This window comes from Cavia porcellus, unplaced genomic scaffold, assembly GCF_034190915.1.
Source record: "Cavia porcellus strain 051 isolate PalLab524CR breed Dunkin Hartley unplaced genomic scaffold, mCavPor4.1 scaffold_12, whole genome shotgun sequence".
Classification (NCBI taxonomy): domain Eukaryota; kingdom Metazoa; phylum Chordata; class Mammalia; order Rodentia; family Caviidae; genus Cavia; species Cavia porcellus.
In genome coordinates, this window is record NW_026947495.1 from 61,629,156 (window position 1) to 61,641,977 (window position 12,822).

Genomic DNA, 12,822 nt, shown 5'->3' on the forward strand with positions numbered 1-12,822 from the left:
AACTCAAACACGTATCTTTTAAAAAGTGCTTAAACCATTTAATGTCTTGAAGCTACAAAAAAGAATTGTGAAATTTTCCTATTTATGTGGAGTGAAATTCTTTAGCTAGCTTTAAAAAAATGATGAAAGTTTTGACATTTGATAAGTTGTATTATTCACAAATCAGTATGTCAGCAGATGGTGGTAATGAAGATTATCACTGATGTTCCCAAATGTACTACTATCTTAAACCAAATAAACCTTGCAAATAAAAACAATAGACTATAAATAAATAGTCTTGGGCAAAATGTAAACAAGCCAGTGAAAGTTACACACACACACTCTGGATCGACAACATAGGCTTTCTTTTGTATTAATCTTTTTCATAATGTGAAATCAGAAGTACACTAGGATACTACTATTTCCTGATAAGAATATCAAATTGCACAGAGTAACTAAAGACCGCTTAGTCAAAGCAAACAGAAATTCACAAATATTACACTTAAAAAATATAATCAATTTTGAAGTACATTTGAAAAGAAAACTCAAAAAGTGGGAAAAAATTAAATCTCTAACATGATTTTCACCCTAACCACGTATATAATGTATAGTACTCTCAAACTATGTTGAGTTGTTATATACAAATTATATGGAAAAATAAAAGCAGAAAGATGGGAGCAGATGACTAAATCATAGTATAATGAGAATAATAAAACTTTAAAATCTTCCTGCCTCAGCCTTTCATAAAGCTGGGATCAAAGTTGTGCACCACTGTACCTTGCTAAAACTTTTTTGTGTTTAAAACTCATTTAGTGAACTTGATGTACTGCCCTTGACTCTACAAAAGCTTAAAATACTTTTCAAATATTTTTCTACCTTAAAACAATTTCATCACTTAGAATGAATAACTCATGCAATACTAATGAAAAGGTAACAGTAAGTGAATGTATATAATACACACATGTGCACAAACACGCACAGGCAAACACGCTGACGAAGCCTTAATGCCTCAAATTTTAGTTGTGTTTTCCAGGTGAACACAGATATGTACGACAAATAAATGAATAATATAACTATCCTTTATCAACAGATTTAGGGACGGTGAGGACAAGAGAATCAAAACAAAACAAAAAAAAGTATCATTCTGGTGCCAAAAGTATCTAAAATTAGTTTATCTTACTGATTCATAATTGGATGGCATAAACTAGCAGAGCAGCAAAGGTACAAAGATAGAAATTCAAACCTCTAATTAAGTAGTGGTTTGACAATTTGAATGTCCTGTACCTGCTTGACACCATGACTGAGTAAGCACCTCAAATGAAAATTAATGCTGCACATAGTATCACCGTGGTTGTAACAACTTGATTTTGTTTAGAAAGCAAAAACACAAAGACTCAAAAATCATCAGACCTCCCAAAACCTTGCACATAATTTTATTCATTCAAGAAAGAGTAGTTTGTACTACTTTTAAAAAAGGTTTTGAGGATTCTCTCACAATGTGTTGATTACGGGCATCTGATTGTAACACAATTACAGCCAACCCAACTGCCACATCAGCTTCTCCTCAGGGGAGGAGTCTTAATCACAAATCAACAAAACAATGAATTCAAACTTATTAAAACCAGTGAGTAGATAGATGCTGGCTTCCAGTCCGATTTTTACATCTTTCAAAAGGTCAGTACATTCACTCAATAACACAACAGTTACCTTTCAAATGCTTCCTTTTTTCTAGGATTGAGAGATAAAATGTAATCACTTAAAGTGAACTTTAATAATAACTAAAATGTTCATTACTTTTGAAATGGTGACCCACTAAAATAAAGACAGCTTAGTCTTCCTCTGTGGCCAAAGTCTTTAAGTCTTTCCTGATCATTTAAAATAGTTTCCTAGATCTAAGACTCATGAACATATTTATTACTCTTTTCTGCATCTGTCTTAATGTACTATAGTAACATTACATGTTTGCCTGAAAAAATGAAAACTTTTCTTTTGCTAAAAGAGCAACTAAAGCAAATCGAGTTTAGATATAAACGTTACCAAAAAAACAAGATGCCAACACAATTAAATGGATTTAGCAGTTAAAATGAATTTTAACTATTTATATCTGCTCACAGTGTTATAATGATAAAAACCCAGCATTTATATCCTTCATAATAAAAATTTATTCTGCACTTTAATACAAAGGCGAGGTTGCATAAACAGAGGATTTAAAGCTGTAGCAGAGTAGCTGAATGAAAGGAAAATGGCAATCTTTCTGGCTCCAGTAGATGCCATTCCCTATCACACAGTGTTTCCCACTCATAAATACATGACAAATACTTCCTCAATCATTTTTTACGAGCAGGGATGCACAGGGGGTAGTCAATGGCTAGCTTGAGGGAAAATAGGAACAGCAGGCGGCAGAAACTGTACAGAAAATGGCTATGTGGTAAATTCTCTTCTGGAACATCACTCAGTTACCCAGTCTTTGATCTTTCAGCTACAATTACACTAACTTCCACAAGAACTGGATCCTCCAACACACATACCCCAACCTCAACCAGATCATTAGTTATACATAAAACCTACTAAAACTTGGTTTTGTAAATGGGATCATTCATAGCTCTACAATGTTATAAATTAAAATTTGTTACTTACACAAGAGCTTAGTTTCAATTGGTTATAACCATATCATCATCACAACTGGTCTCACAAAAAACATGGGATGTCTGGCGACAGCTAAATCACAGACTGGCGTCTCCTAAGCAGTCTGTCTACCATTAGGGTCTGGAAAATGGTATTTACTATACAATTAGAGCCAGGGAGTTCTACCTGTAATCATCCAAATACAGGTGTGAGAATCCCCTTTGGGCAAGGAAACTGACTCATCCCTTTTCATGTAAAACTTTGATGTCTGTATTGTTTCACCTAGTCTCAGGAAACCTTACCATTCATACTATCCATGAGAAGATTTATTAACTGAGGTCAAATAATAAATTTAAAAATTCCTTCCTAAAGGTAACAGTTTTGAACACATTAATCATCAATTTTACAAGAATCTGAAGCAACACAGAACTGATTACTTTAAAGTTAATTACCTGCTGCAGGACATTGGCCAGTCTGAATTACTTTTTTATGTTAAATTTATACTCTAGAATTCTACCAATAAAGAGGTTAAATTCAGCTTCCTATCTGGAACAGAAAATGTCTTATAGTAATATCAACAGGGCATTTTTAGTTGCAGTAATTTCACAGAATTTATTCTAATGATTTATTGGAGTTAACCATCTGACATTAATTATTGTTTTGGCTTCTAGTCTATGAATGTTTATTTTTCAGTTTAAAGCCTTCTCACTCTTTGATATCATATGGAAATGAGAATTTTTAATGGAAAATTGAAACCATGTGCATCTAAGTACTTAATGAAGTACAGGGAGAAACCCACAATATATTTTAGGAGAATTCAGATACTTTACTTTGGATAGTTTTGATTTGTTTCTATGACTCAATAGTAAAAAACGCTGAAGGCAAGTCAAAATGAGCACTACACCAAATGTGTTCATGCCTACATTTAAGTATGATTTGGGGGAATTTTTTAAGAAACAAAAAATAAATCTTTCACATTTGGTTTCCATGTCAAAAGTGACAAACAGATCATAGCTTAAATTATGTTGGTATATTTTGAAGTATTTTAAAAGTATTTGAAACAGGTATTCCCTCCAGCTTTTTCCTCTTTTTTTTAAAACATTCTATCTGGATTTTAAAATTTAAGTCCAGCTTAAAACTCAAGTAGTTATTTTAAAGTCACTTACACAGCAATTCCTACCTTAGGGTATCACTGCTCCAAATACATTTATTCTCAATAACAGAAATAAAAATGCATAATAAACATTTGATAATACATATGTATGATTCTAAACTGCCTAATTTATTTTAAAAAGTTCTCTCAATGTAAATTACTTAGGAAACTAAATTTTCAATGTAACATCAGGCAAAGCTTTCTCATCTATTTAAAAATTCTTCATAAGGAAAAGGTATTAAAATCAGTTAAGTACATACATATGTGTTTGTGTGTATATACAAACATGTACCTGGGTATATATGAAGAGAAAAAACTTACCACTTGTTTTTCTTTCTAATGTAGTCTTTTTCAGAAAGATTAACCAAGTAGACCATTGGTTTCGAAGTCAAAAATAAGTGTTTATTCAACACTTCAATCTAAGTAGGAGATAAAGAATTCCTTTTAAAAGTTGAGTAAATAAGAGTAAATCACTAAGTAATCTGAAAGCAATGTTTTCTTTAAAACAAGTATTTTCACTTTTATAACGGTTGTTTCCAAATACTAGTTGTGAAATATCAAGACTAAAGGATGAAAGAAAAAAAGTAAGCCTGGGAATAAGCCACTACTGGCAGAAATAAAAGGACATATATTGATAAGTATAAAATAATAACAAATCTAATTTGTTCTCTTCGAAGCCAAAACAAAGCAGTAATAGCACCATATTTATAGCTTACCTCTTTGTCATTCCAATCATGATAGAAGCGAACAGGTTTCTTTTGATCTATAACCCAGGATTTGACTTTGCACATTATGTCCTTTCATGATTGAAAAAAAGAGGTAAATTCAAAATGAATACCAAGCATTTAGATAGTAAATATTAGAAGTTTTCAAATCCTCAATATAAAAGTAATTTTTAGTGAAAGCAGAACTAAGCCACATAAATAATTATTTTCAGTATCTCATTAAAAAATATCAATGAAACAATGTTGAGGTATTAAAAGTTTTATATGTAAAATGAAGATATTAGCAAAAGCAGTAACAGTTTGAAATATTCAAGACAATTTTATCATACGAAAGACAAACATAAGTTAATATTTCAGCTTTACCTAATGATGCCACATGCAAGATAAACACGCTATTAAGAAATGGGGAAGCATATACTGTAAGACTAAATTATAAATTTTTCCCTAAGGAAAACCAAACATAATAGACAAAATTGAGTCTATTATTGATGAGCTACCCTCCAAATATTAAATCAACTGACCAAAGCTCTTTTTCTTCTGAATTAATTTTTGCCAACACCTTCTCCCTGCCCATTTCTCCCACAGCTCCCCCACCCAACCTGCCAAAGCCTCCATTACACAATGGCAAGAGCCCTGCACTGGTGACCTCCAACCAGCTGCATTCACTTTCAGAACATCTCTCTCTGCAGGAAATCTAAAGGCCTTTTAGTTAGCCAGCTAGTGTGCATTCAGAAGGAGTAACTGCAGGAAGAGCCCAATGTGCTTTGTTTCTCTGGCCTTTCTTCACAGAAAGATTAATCATCTGTGAAATGGAAACGGCAAACAGCAAGTGACACAAACTGAACCCTTCAAGCCTTTCCTCATCAGTTTTGTGGTTCTGAATCTAAAAGCTGCGTGTGGCAAGGTTCTCCTTACAGGCAGGTGTTAATAAAAGGCTCTCAGGTCTAAAGGTCAAACATAGCTCTCCCAGAAGAAGCACATTTGAGAGTCATCTGGGGCTTTTTGTTGTTGTTGTTGGTTTTTTGGGGGAGGTGGGGTGGGGGATGAAAGATAACTTATGGATATACTTTAAATATGGATTTCTCAAAATTTATTTTAAAACAAAATTATCACTAATAGATTTCTTGAATTTTCATCAATATATTTTATAATACCATTAGTCTCCTATAAATGTCTACTTGTATAAATTATCTCAATATTCAGTATACTTTCTTTCCAAATCTTGCTGTTAACCAACAGAAAAAAAATAAGGAAAAAGCCCTATATCCTTAGATCCTGATTTGAAACCCTCCAGGAAAAGGACTCCCCACAGATTTTAACAAGGAAGGGGCAAGCCGAAAACTTTTAATGAAATCTAACATGTTCTGCTTAAGAATAATCACTTTTACTCTTCTATAACTGAATTTCACTCATAAATGTTTAAAAGTGGCTAATGTAACACCATTTCCTACAAGGAGAAGATCAAAGTGCTATATTACAAATGCATTATGATTAAAAAAGCCTTGTGCAGCCTTGCTATTAACTGTTCTTTAAACCCTAAAAGGCTTCCCATAGATCTCACTTGGCACTGCATATACAACCTTTGACAAGTAATGTAGACCATTTTTATTCATTGCCTAAAATTGTAGGCAATTATGTGCGTCACACTGGCCACCTGCAAATTCTGAATGCCTGCTCCAGTTGTCAGTGCAAAAAACTAATGTCGGAGGGGATTAATCTAGGGGGAGAGAGTCCTCTTTAATGGCTCCAGCAGGTGAAATGGCCCAGCTGGTTACTATGATGAGTGGCCAGAACAGCTTATGTAGAGACACGCAACAAGATTATACAAAAGGAGAAAACAGTGGTACCACCTTATATTTGGTCCCTCTAGTCTTTTTCAATTAAAGAAAATATGAAAGAAAGCCATTTCAAAAATAAGGGAATTAAATTTTAATCACATAAAAAAGTAAAAACTACTTTTGTAACCATAAAAAATGTTATAAAACCAAAAGACTTCCATAAGTGATCCCTAGTGAAGGAATTTCAGTATTTCTCTTTCATTTTACATTAACTGGATCACTTTTATACATAGAAATCTTATCACAAAAGCATTTTGGCATCAGCTCCACCCTCCATTAGTATATTATTACACATTAGGAACACTCCATTTTAAAAGAGGATTAAACAATATACTCTCAAACAATACAGTCCTTGAAGCACATTTAAATCTTTTTTTTTTTTTTTTTGTCTTTTTCATTTTTATCAGTAACAGGGATTGAACTCACAACTGCCTGCTTGCAAGGCAGGCGTTTATGCCGCTGAGCTAAATCCCCAGCCCCTTACACCTAGTTTCGAATAGCTGGAAGTAAAATATTTTTGTACCTGGTGCTAATTATCCCTACACAAGATTTAAGGACCAAAAAAATCAACATCTTAGATTTACTAAAAGTTGTCAGTTTTACATAAGATAAACCCTGTCATGGTTTGCATTTGGATGGCCCCCTCAAGCCTTATGCAATCATGGATGTGGCTAAATCTAGCATTTGTGGTTGGTTTGTTGTATAGCATTTGGATTGGTGCTATGAGTATCCCACCTGCCCAGAGGCAGAGCTGACATGCAGTGTAAGGACAAGAAGAAGGCGGGTCTTTCCTCTTTTGCTAGGTTAGCTCTTGCTGTTTTGCGGGAGCCATGAACAGTAGCCACCATGCCACCCTGCCTTGGAGCCAGCTGAATATGGGCTGAACCTCCAACACTATAAGAAATAAACCTTCCCTTTCCTAATTTTTGGCATCAGGTGTTTTGTCTCAATAAGAGAAAGGAACCAAGGCAAATCTGAAGTAGATAGCAATTAGACAAGATTATCTTGTATAACTGGTTGGTATATGGTACAGTTTCAGTGATTTTATTATATAATGTAGAAATTTAACTTTACAGAAAAATTAAAAATTATACTCTATCTTCTTAAAAAGTGTAAACAGATGAAAGAAAATATCTGTACTTATTTGGACTTAATGCTTACTCAGGTAACTGAATTTTCTTCCTCCTGCTCAAATGTATAAGTACATATAGTAATTGTGATGATTAGAACAATTAATTAAACTTAATACCATATGAACATAACTCTAATCTTTAATGCATTCAGAAGTTACATTGGGTTTTCATATTTCTTGAAAACTAAACTGAACTGTTCTGATAGCTTCAGCAATTTCTTCCTTTCAATTTTTAATTTTATTTATTTAGTTAGTGGTACTGAACTCAGGGCCTTCACACTGAGCTACATCTCTGGCCCTTTTTAAAATTTTTTATTTTGAGACAGGGTCTTACTAAGTCACTAAGTTGTACAGGCTAGGCTTGAATTTGGGATCCTGGTGCCTCAACCTCCCTTAATACTTTGGTCAAAGCATGCTCCAATATGCTAGGCTTGAAAATGAACTCTTCACATGATTATGGAGCTACATAACAAAAATTCCTGGTCACTTTAATTTCTGGGTTTGACTGCAGTTATCAGAGCATATATATATATATAATTTTTTTTTTTTTTGGTCTTTTTCCTTTTTATCGGTACCGGGGATCGAACTCACAACTGCCTGCTTGCAAGGCAGGTGCTTATGCCGCTGAGCTAAATCCCCAGCCCCTATCAGAGCATATTAATCCAAGAGGTTAACAGGATAATGCTTAAATCTGGGCAGCGGTGTGGAGGGGGGACCTCTTGTCTATCACTTATCAGGTCTGTGACCTACTGCACTGATAAAATGCAGGTTAAGGATATGCATTTGCTTGTGGGTTATGTAGATCAAAAGAGATAATGTATACACACTATTTAGCACAGTTCTTAGGGCTGGAGTTCTTAAAAACTGAGTAGTTGCTACTGTTACTATTCGTGCAAGACTGAATGTCAATGGTCTACAAACTTTTCACAATATTCTCTTAAGCATGCTGCTTTAAAGCACATACACATCTCTAATCTATATAATTATTCTCTAGTTCTTTTTAAATTTCTGAATTTCTAACAACATTGGCTTTCTTGGTTAAGTCTCATATCGGCCTTCTAATCTTTGCATTCTATAAGAACTAATTTATGTTGAATAGCTGATCTTTTAACTGCAAAGAAACCTAATCCAAACTCACTTTGAGTATCTTGCCCTTCTGCTTGATGTTTTTTATCCACAACTTCACATTTAAATTTAGAAATACTTTGCTTCCTCAATGTATTTTATTACCGTCATCCTTAACAACTGCAATACATTCAGATTCAGAGTATGCACAATTTGCCTAAATTCCCACAGCTAACTAATAGCTAAGGTATAAATGCAGGTCTAAGTGAATTGAAAGTTCATGTTCTTACTCCCTGACCCATTTGTGTTCCTTACTGCTTTTTTAACTGTACCTTATTTAGTCTAGACATCCCTAAGGATGTTATTCCAAGTCCTTATTCTCATCAGATCATCAGGGAAATTTAATATTCTTATCTTCTATATTGGTACAATATCTTTTTTTATTTAAGGTAATGAGAATTGAAACCAGGGTCTTTATACTATGCAATTCAGGCTGTTTTTGAACTCTCAGAGATGCTCCTATCTCAGTCTCCTGAGTGCTGCTATATGGGTACAATATCTGTTTGTCAATTTATGTATCACAGAAATAGTAGTACTGTATTTCTCTTTGCACATAATAACATAATAATCCAGTCAGTCACTTCTAGACTTTTCTTTTTCTTGTTTTTTGGTACTGGGAACCACTGAGCTATATCCTCGGCATTACTAGACTTTTCTAGACTACTTACAGACTTCTTTATTTTGGTATACTTCAGTTTATTACCAGTATTATTAACCTAAGATCCATCTATACATTTCTTTTTGTGTGTGTGTGTGTTTTTCCTTTTCATCGGTACCAGGGATCGAACTCACGACTGCCTGCTTGCAAGGCAGGCGCTTATGCCGCTGAGCTAAATCCCCAGCCCCTTCATATATACATTTCTAGGGTTTATAATGCCTAGAAAGTATGTGTAAAGTTCTACATTTACATATTTTTGAAGGAAGACAGAATAAATCTTTCAAATACTTTTCAAAAGGATTATGATCCAAAAATCCAAGAACTATGGTAGTTCTTAGTCAATGATTCATATATGCCCAAAATAGCCATGTAAGTTTTTAGGTCCACATATTCTCAGACCACAGATTAAGATAGTGATCCAAAAGTTGCTTTAGCCAGTTTGCATTCAAAATTTACCTATTTCATTAATAACATGAAGGTAAATATTCTACCAATTTTGTTTATTTAGCATAATACTAGTTAAAATCATAACAGGCAGACGTTATAAATTGAATATATAATTATTCTAAAAGAACTGCTTGAGATTAAAAATGCTTAGAGAAAAAAAATCTGTGAATTATCCTACTATATCGTAAAATAAACCGTGAAACTAATTAGAATATTGTGACATTAGCATGAGGTACTGTACAGATTAGATACTATCTAAAAAGCTGTTAATTGGAAATTACTAACAAGTCATGGGACTTACAGATTATTTGCATCGATGGAGACAAAATATTTCTAAATGTACATTTGTATAAGAAAATGTCCAAAAATACTATATGAAAATTCAGGCTCTGAACAATGGAACATAGTTAAGAATATCATGCTAGCATCAAACTGAGTTCAAATCTTGGTTCTACCATTTATTTGGTTGGCTATAGGTAACTTTGAGAAAGTTACCTAACCTCTCTAAGTTTCTAGCAAATAGGGGTAGTAAATCAGATTGAACATATGATGACTGCAAGAATTAAATGAGGAAATGTATATGAAACAATGGTTCTAGGTATACAGGAAGTAGTAGTAATACTTATGGTAGAATGCCTAATGGGATTCCATTTGTGAGTTTGAAACACAAATATTTGAAATGTATAGCTAGATATACTAAATAATAACACTTGATAGAGATCACACCAAATTGTTATCAACAGGCATCTCTAGCTTAGATTCCAGAGTTTCTCTGTGTTTCTTTACAACTACAATGTTTTTAAGTTTTTAACCAAAAATATCATTTTTATGATAGGAAGAAAATAAAGAGGGAGGAGAACTTGACCTTCCATTTGTAATACTAAATTTGAGGTTTAAATAGACTTTGCCACTTATCAAGGTGATTGACTCTTACTCCATAACAATTATAACTTCCAAGTCTGACTCTTCTCTCCAGCCAAAGCCTCCATCTTCAGATGAGCTGACTTATGCAGTAGGTGGCTTTGACACAGATAGGCAAAAATGTACTCTGATAAAAATAGTAAGACTAGGATTTCTAGCTCAAAATACTCTTGCTAGATGCTTACAAACACGGTTTCTTCCAATTTCTCCAATTATCTACTTTAAATACAACAAATTGAGGGGGAAAATTAAACTAGGTTCATGGAGGCCAGAGTACTGACCCTTGACTACCACCATTCTGTAACACTTTGGTAACTGTACCCAGAGAAAGACTGGCAGCACAAAACAGAACCAAGACAACTAGCAGTTAGTAATGATCCACATGACAGTGTATGTGAGGGGAGAAGGTATCTCACATGAATTAATACAATAGGTTGATCCTAGCAATAAGCACAGAGGAACGTATGTTGGCAGTCTGGGTTTCCAGTCGTAAGACTCACTGAAGCAGGTAGGAAGAATACTTTTAACATAACGATGCCCCTAGTCCCCATCTAAAGTACTGAAAGAAATGGGTACCAATTTACCCCAGAGGTATAGACCTCAAAAAAGGAACTGATCATTATTAATGAAAAGGCTACTGTCCTTATGATTCCTGAAAGAGTCAGAATGAATTTCATCCTGTTCAGGGAAGGGGGGGGGTATAAATCTGATTTGAATACAATGGCTACAGAATAAAGAGAGTCACAAAGAAGGCGTCTTTGAAATTCATATTCAGAAAGTTCAGTGAATTATTTGTCATCATTGGTAGAATGTTAAAAGATACAACATCTATGAAAGGCAATAGAACAAAGGGAAATTTGAAGAAACTGGGTGAGATACCAAGAGAATTGACGAAATAAAAAATTTTAAGGTAACCAAAATCAAAAGGAAAGTAAAAGTCTAAATGGGATATATAACTGATGAGAGAGGGAGAGAAAGGGAGAAAGAGAATGAAATCCAGGAACAAGGAAGGCTCTAACAAGAAATTAAAATCTACAGAAAAACTGAAAACACAGAACACAATATGGAAACCAGTAAGAAATGCTGGCAAGGCTCTGGGAGTGTGTGTGTGCAGCCCACACGCCTTTATTGTTGGTAGGAGTGTAAAATGATACCAACACTATGGAAATCAGTATGAAGAATCCTTGAAAAACTAAAAATAAGACGTTTCATTTAACCCAGCTATTTTCCTTTTAGGCATTTTCCCTAAAGAGTTAAAAGACATTCTATCATAGTGATACATGCCTATGTATATAGCAGCATAATTCTAAATCCTGAAAGCAGCCTATATTTATAAATATCTATCTAAAGATGAACTGATAAGGAAAATGTGTGTATTTACATGCATTGGAGTACTATTCTGCCAGAGAAGGATAGACAACTCATTTTAGGAAAATGGATGCACCTTAAGACCAAAATGTTAAATAAATCAGACCCACAAGTTAAAATACTACATAGTTTCTCTTATGTGAGATACTCAATGTATAAATACAATGCAAATTAAGAAAAGATAATAGGGGAAAAAAGATAGTAAAAGAGAAAAAAATTATTGTAATCCAGCATAGACAATGTATCTAAAAGTGTATAATGATTTTGTGTAACCATCTGATGTGTTTAATTTGTTCTTTACTCTTAGTCTGGCTGTTTGTATGTATGATAGTTAACTTTATAATGACAAAAGATAAATAAATGAATCTGATGCTGCTTAGAAACGGAGAGTTGAGAGGATGGGGGAAAAAGAATTGAGATGTGTTGCATACATGCGCCAATTCTCCACAATGAATGTGAGCATTATATAGCAGACATAAATCAAAGTAAAAACTTTAAAACTAAGGTAAGTAGTTGCCTTTTTTAGAAATGATTTAGCACTAAAGCACTGCATACAATTACTATGTTATGCAATTGCTACTTCCATCGGTGGCATTCCATCATTCTAAAATAAAACTCTACTCATTATGCAGTTTCTCCTCATTTGTTCCATCTCTGTCCCTGGCAACCACCTATCTACATTCTGTCTCTGTGAATTTACCTATTCGGGGCATCCCACACTGACTTCCACACTGGGCATACAAGTCTGCATTCACACCAATAGTGGAGAAGGGAGAACCCCACACCCCCACCAACACTTGTTACTGGTTAATTTCTTGATAATGACACTTTCTGGAGTGAGGTGGAATTTC

General features: G+C 33.9%; 1 protein-coding gene across 10 annotated transcripts in view; it reads right to left on the reverse strand.

The window, feature by feature from the left end:
- Ola1 (Obg like ATPase 1) overlaps positions 1-12,822 on the reverse strand; it is a 168,980-nt gene that overhangs the window by 36,331 nt on the left and 119,827 nt on the right. For 8 of the 10 annotated variants that reach the window (XM_063259319.1, XM_063259313.1, XM_063259312.1 and 5 more), the window contains exons 6-7: positions 4,474-4,554; positions 4,079-4,176 (exon numbers count right to left, since the gene is read on the reverse strand). In XM_063259319.1, the coding sequence (XP_063115389.1) occupies positions 4,079-4,176; positions 4,474-4,554 (179 nt within the window). The remainder of the gene's footprint in view (positions 1-4,078; positions 4,177-4,473; positions 4,555-12,822) is intronic. The other 2 variants (XM_063259318.1, XM_063259320.1) reach the window with 1 other exon arrangement.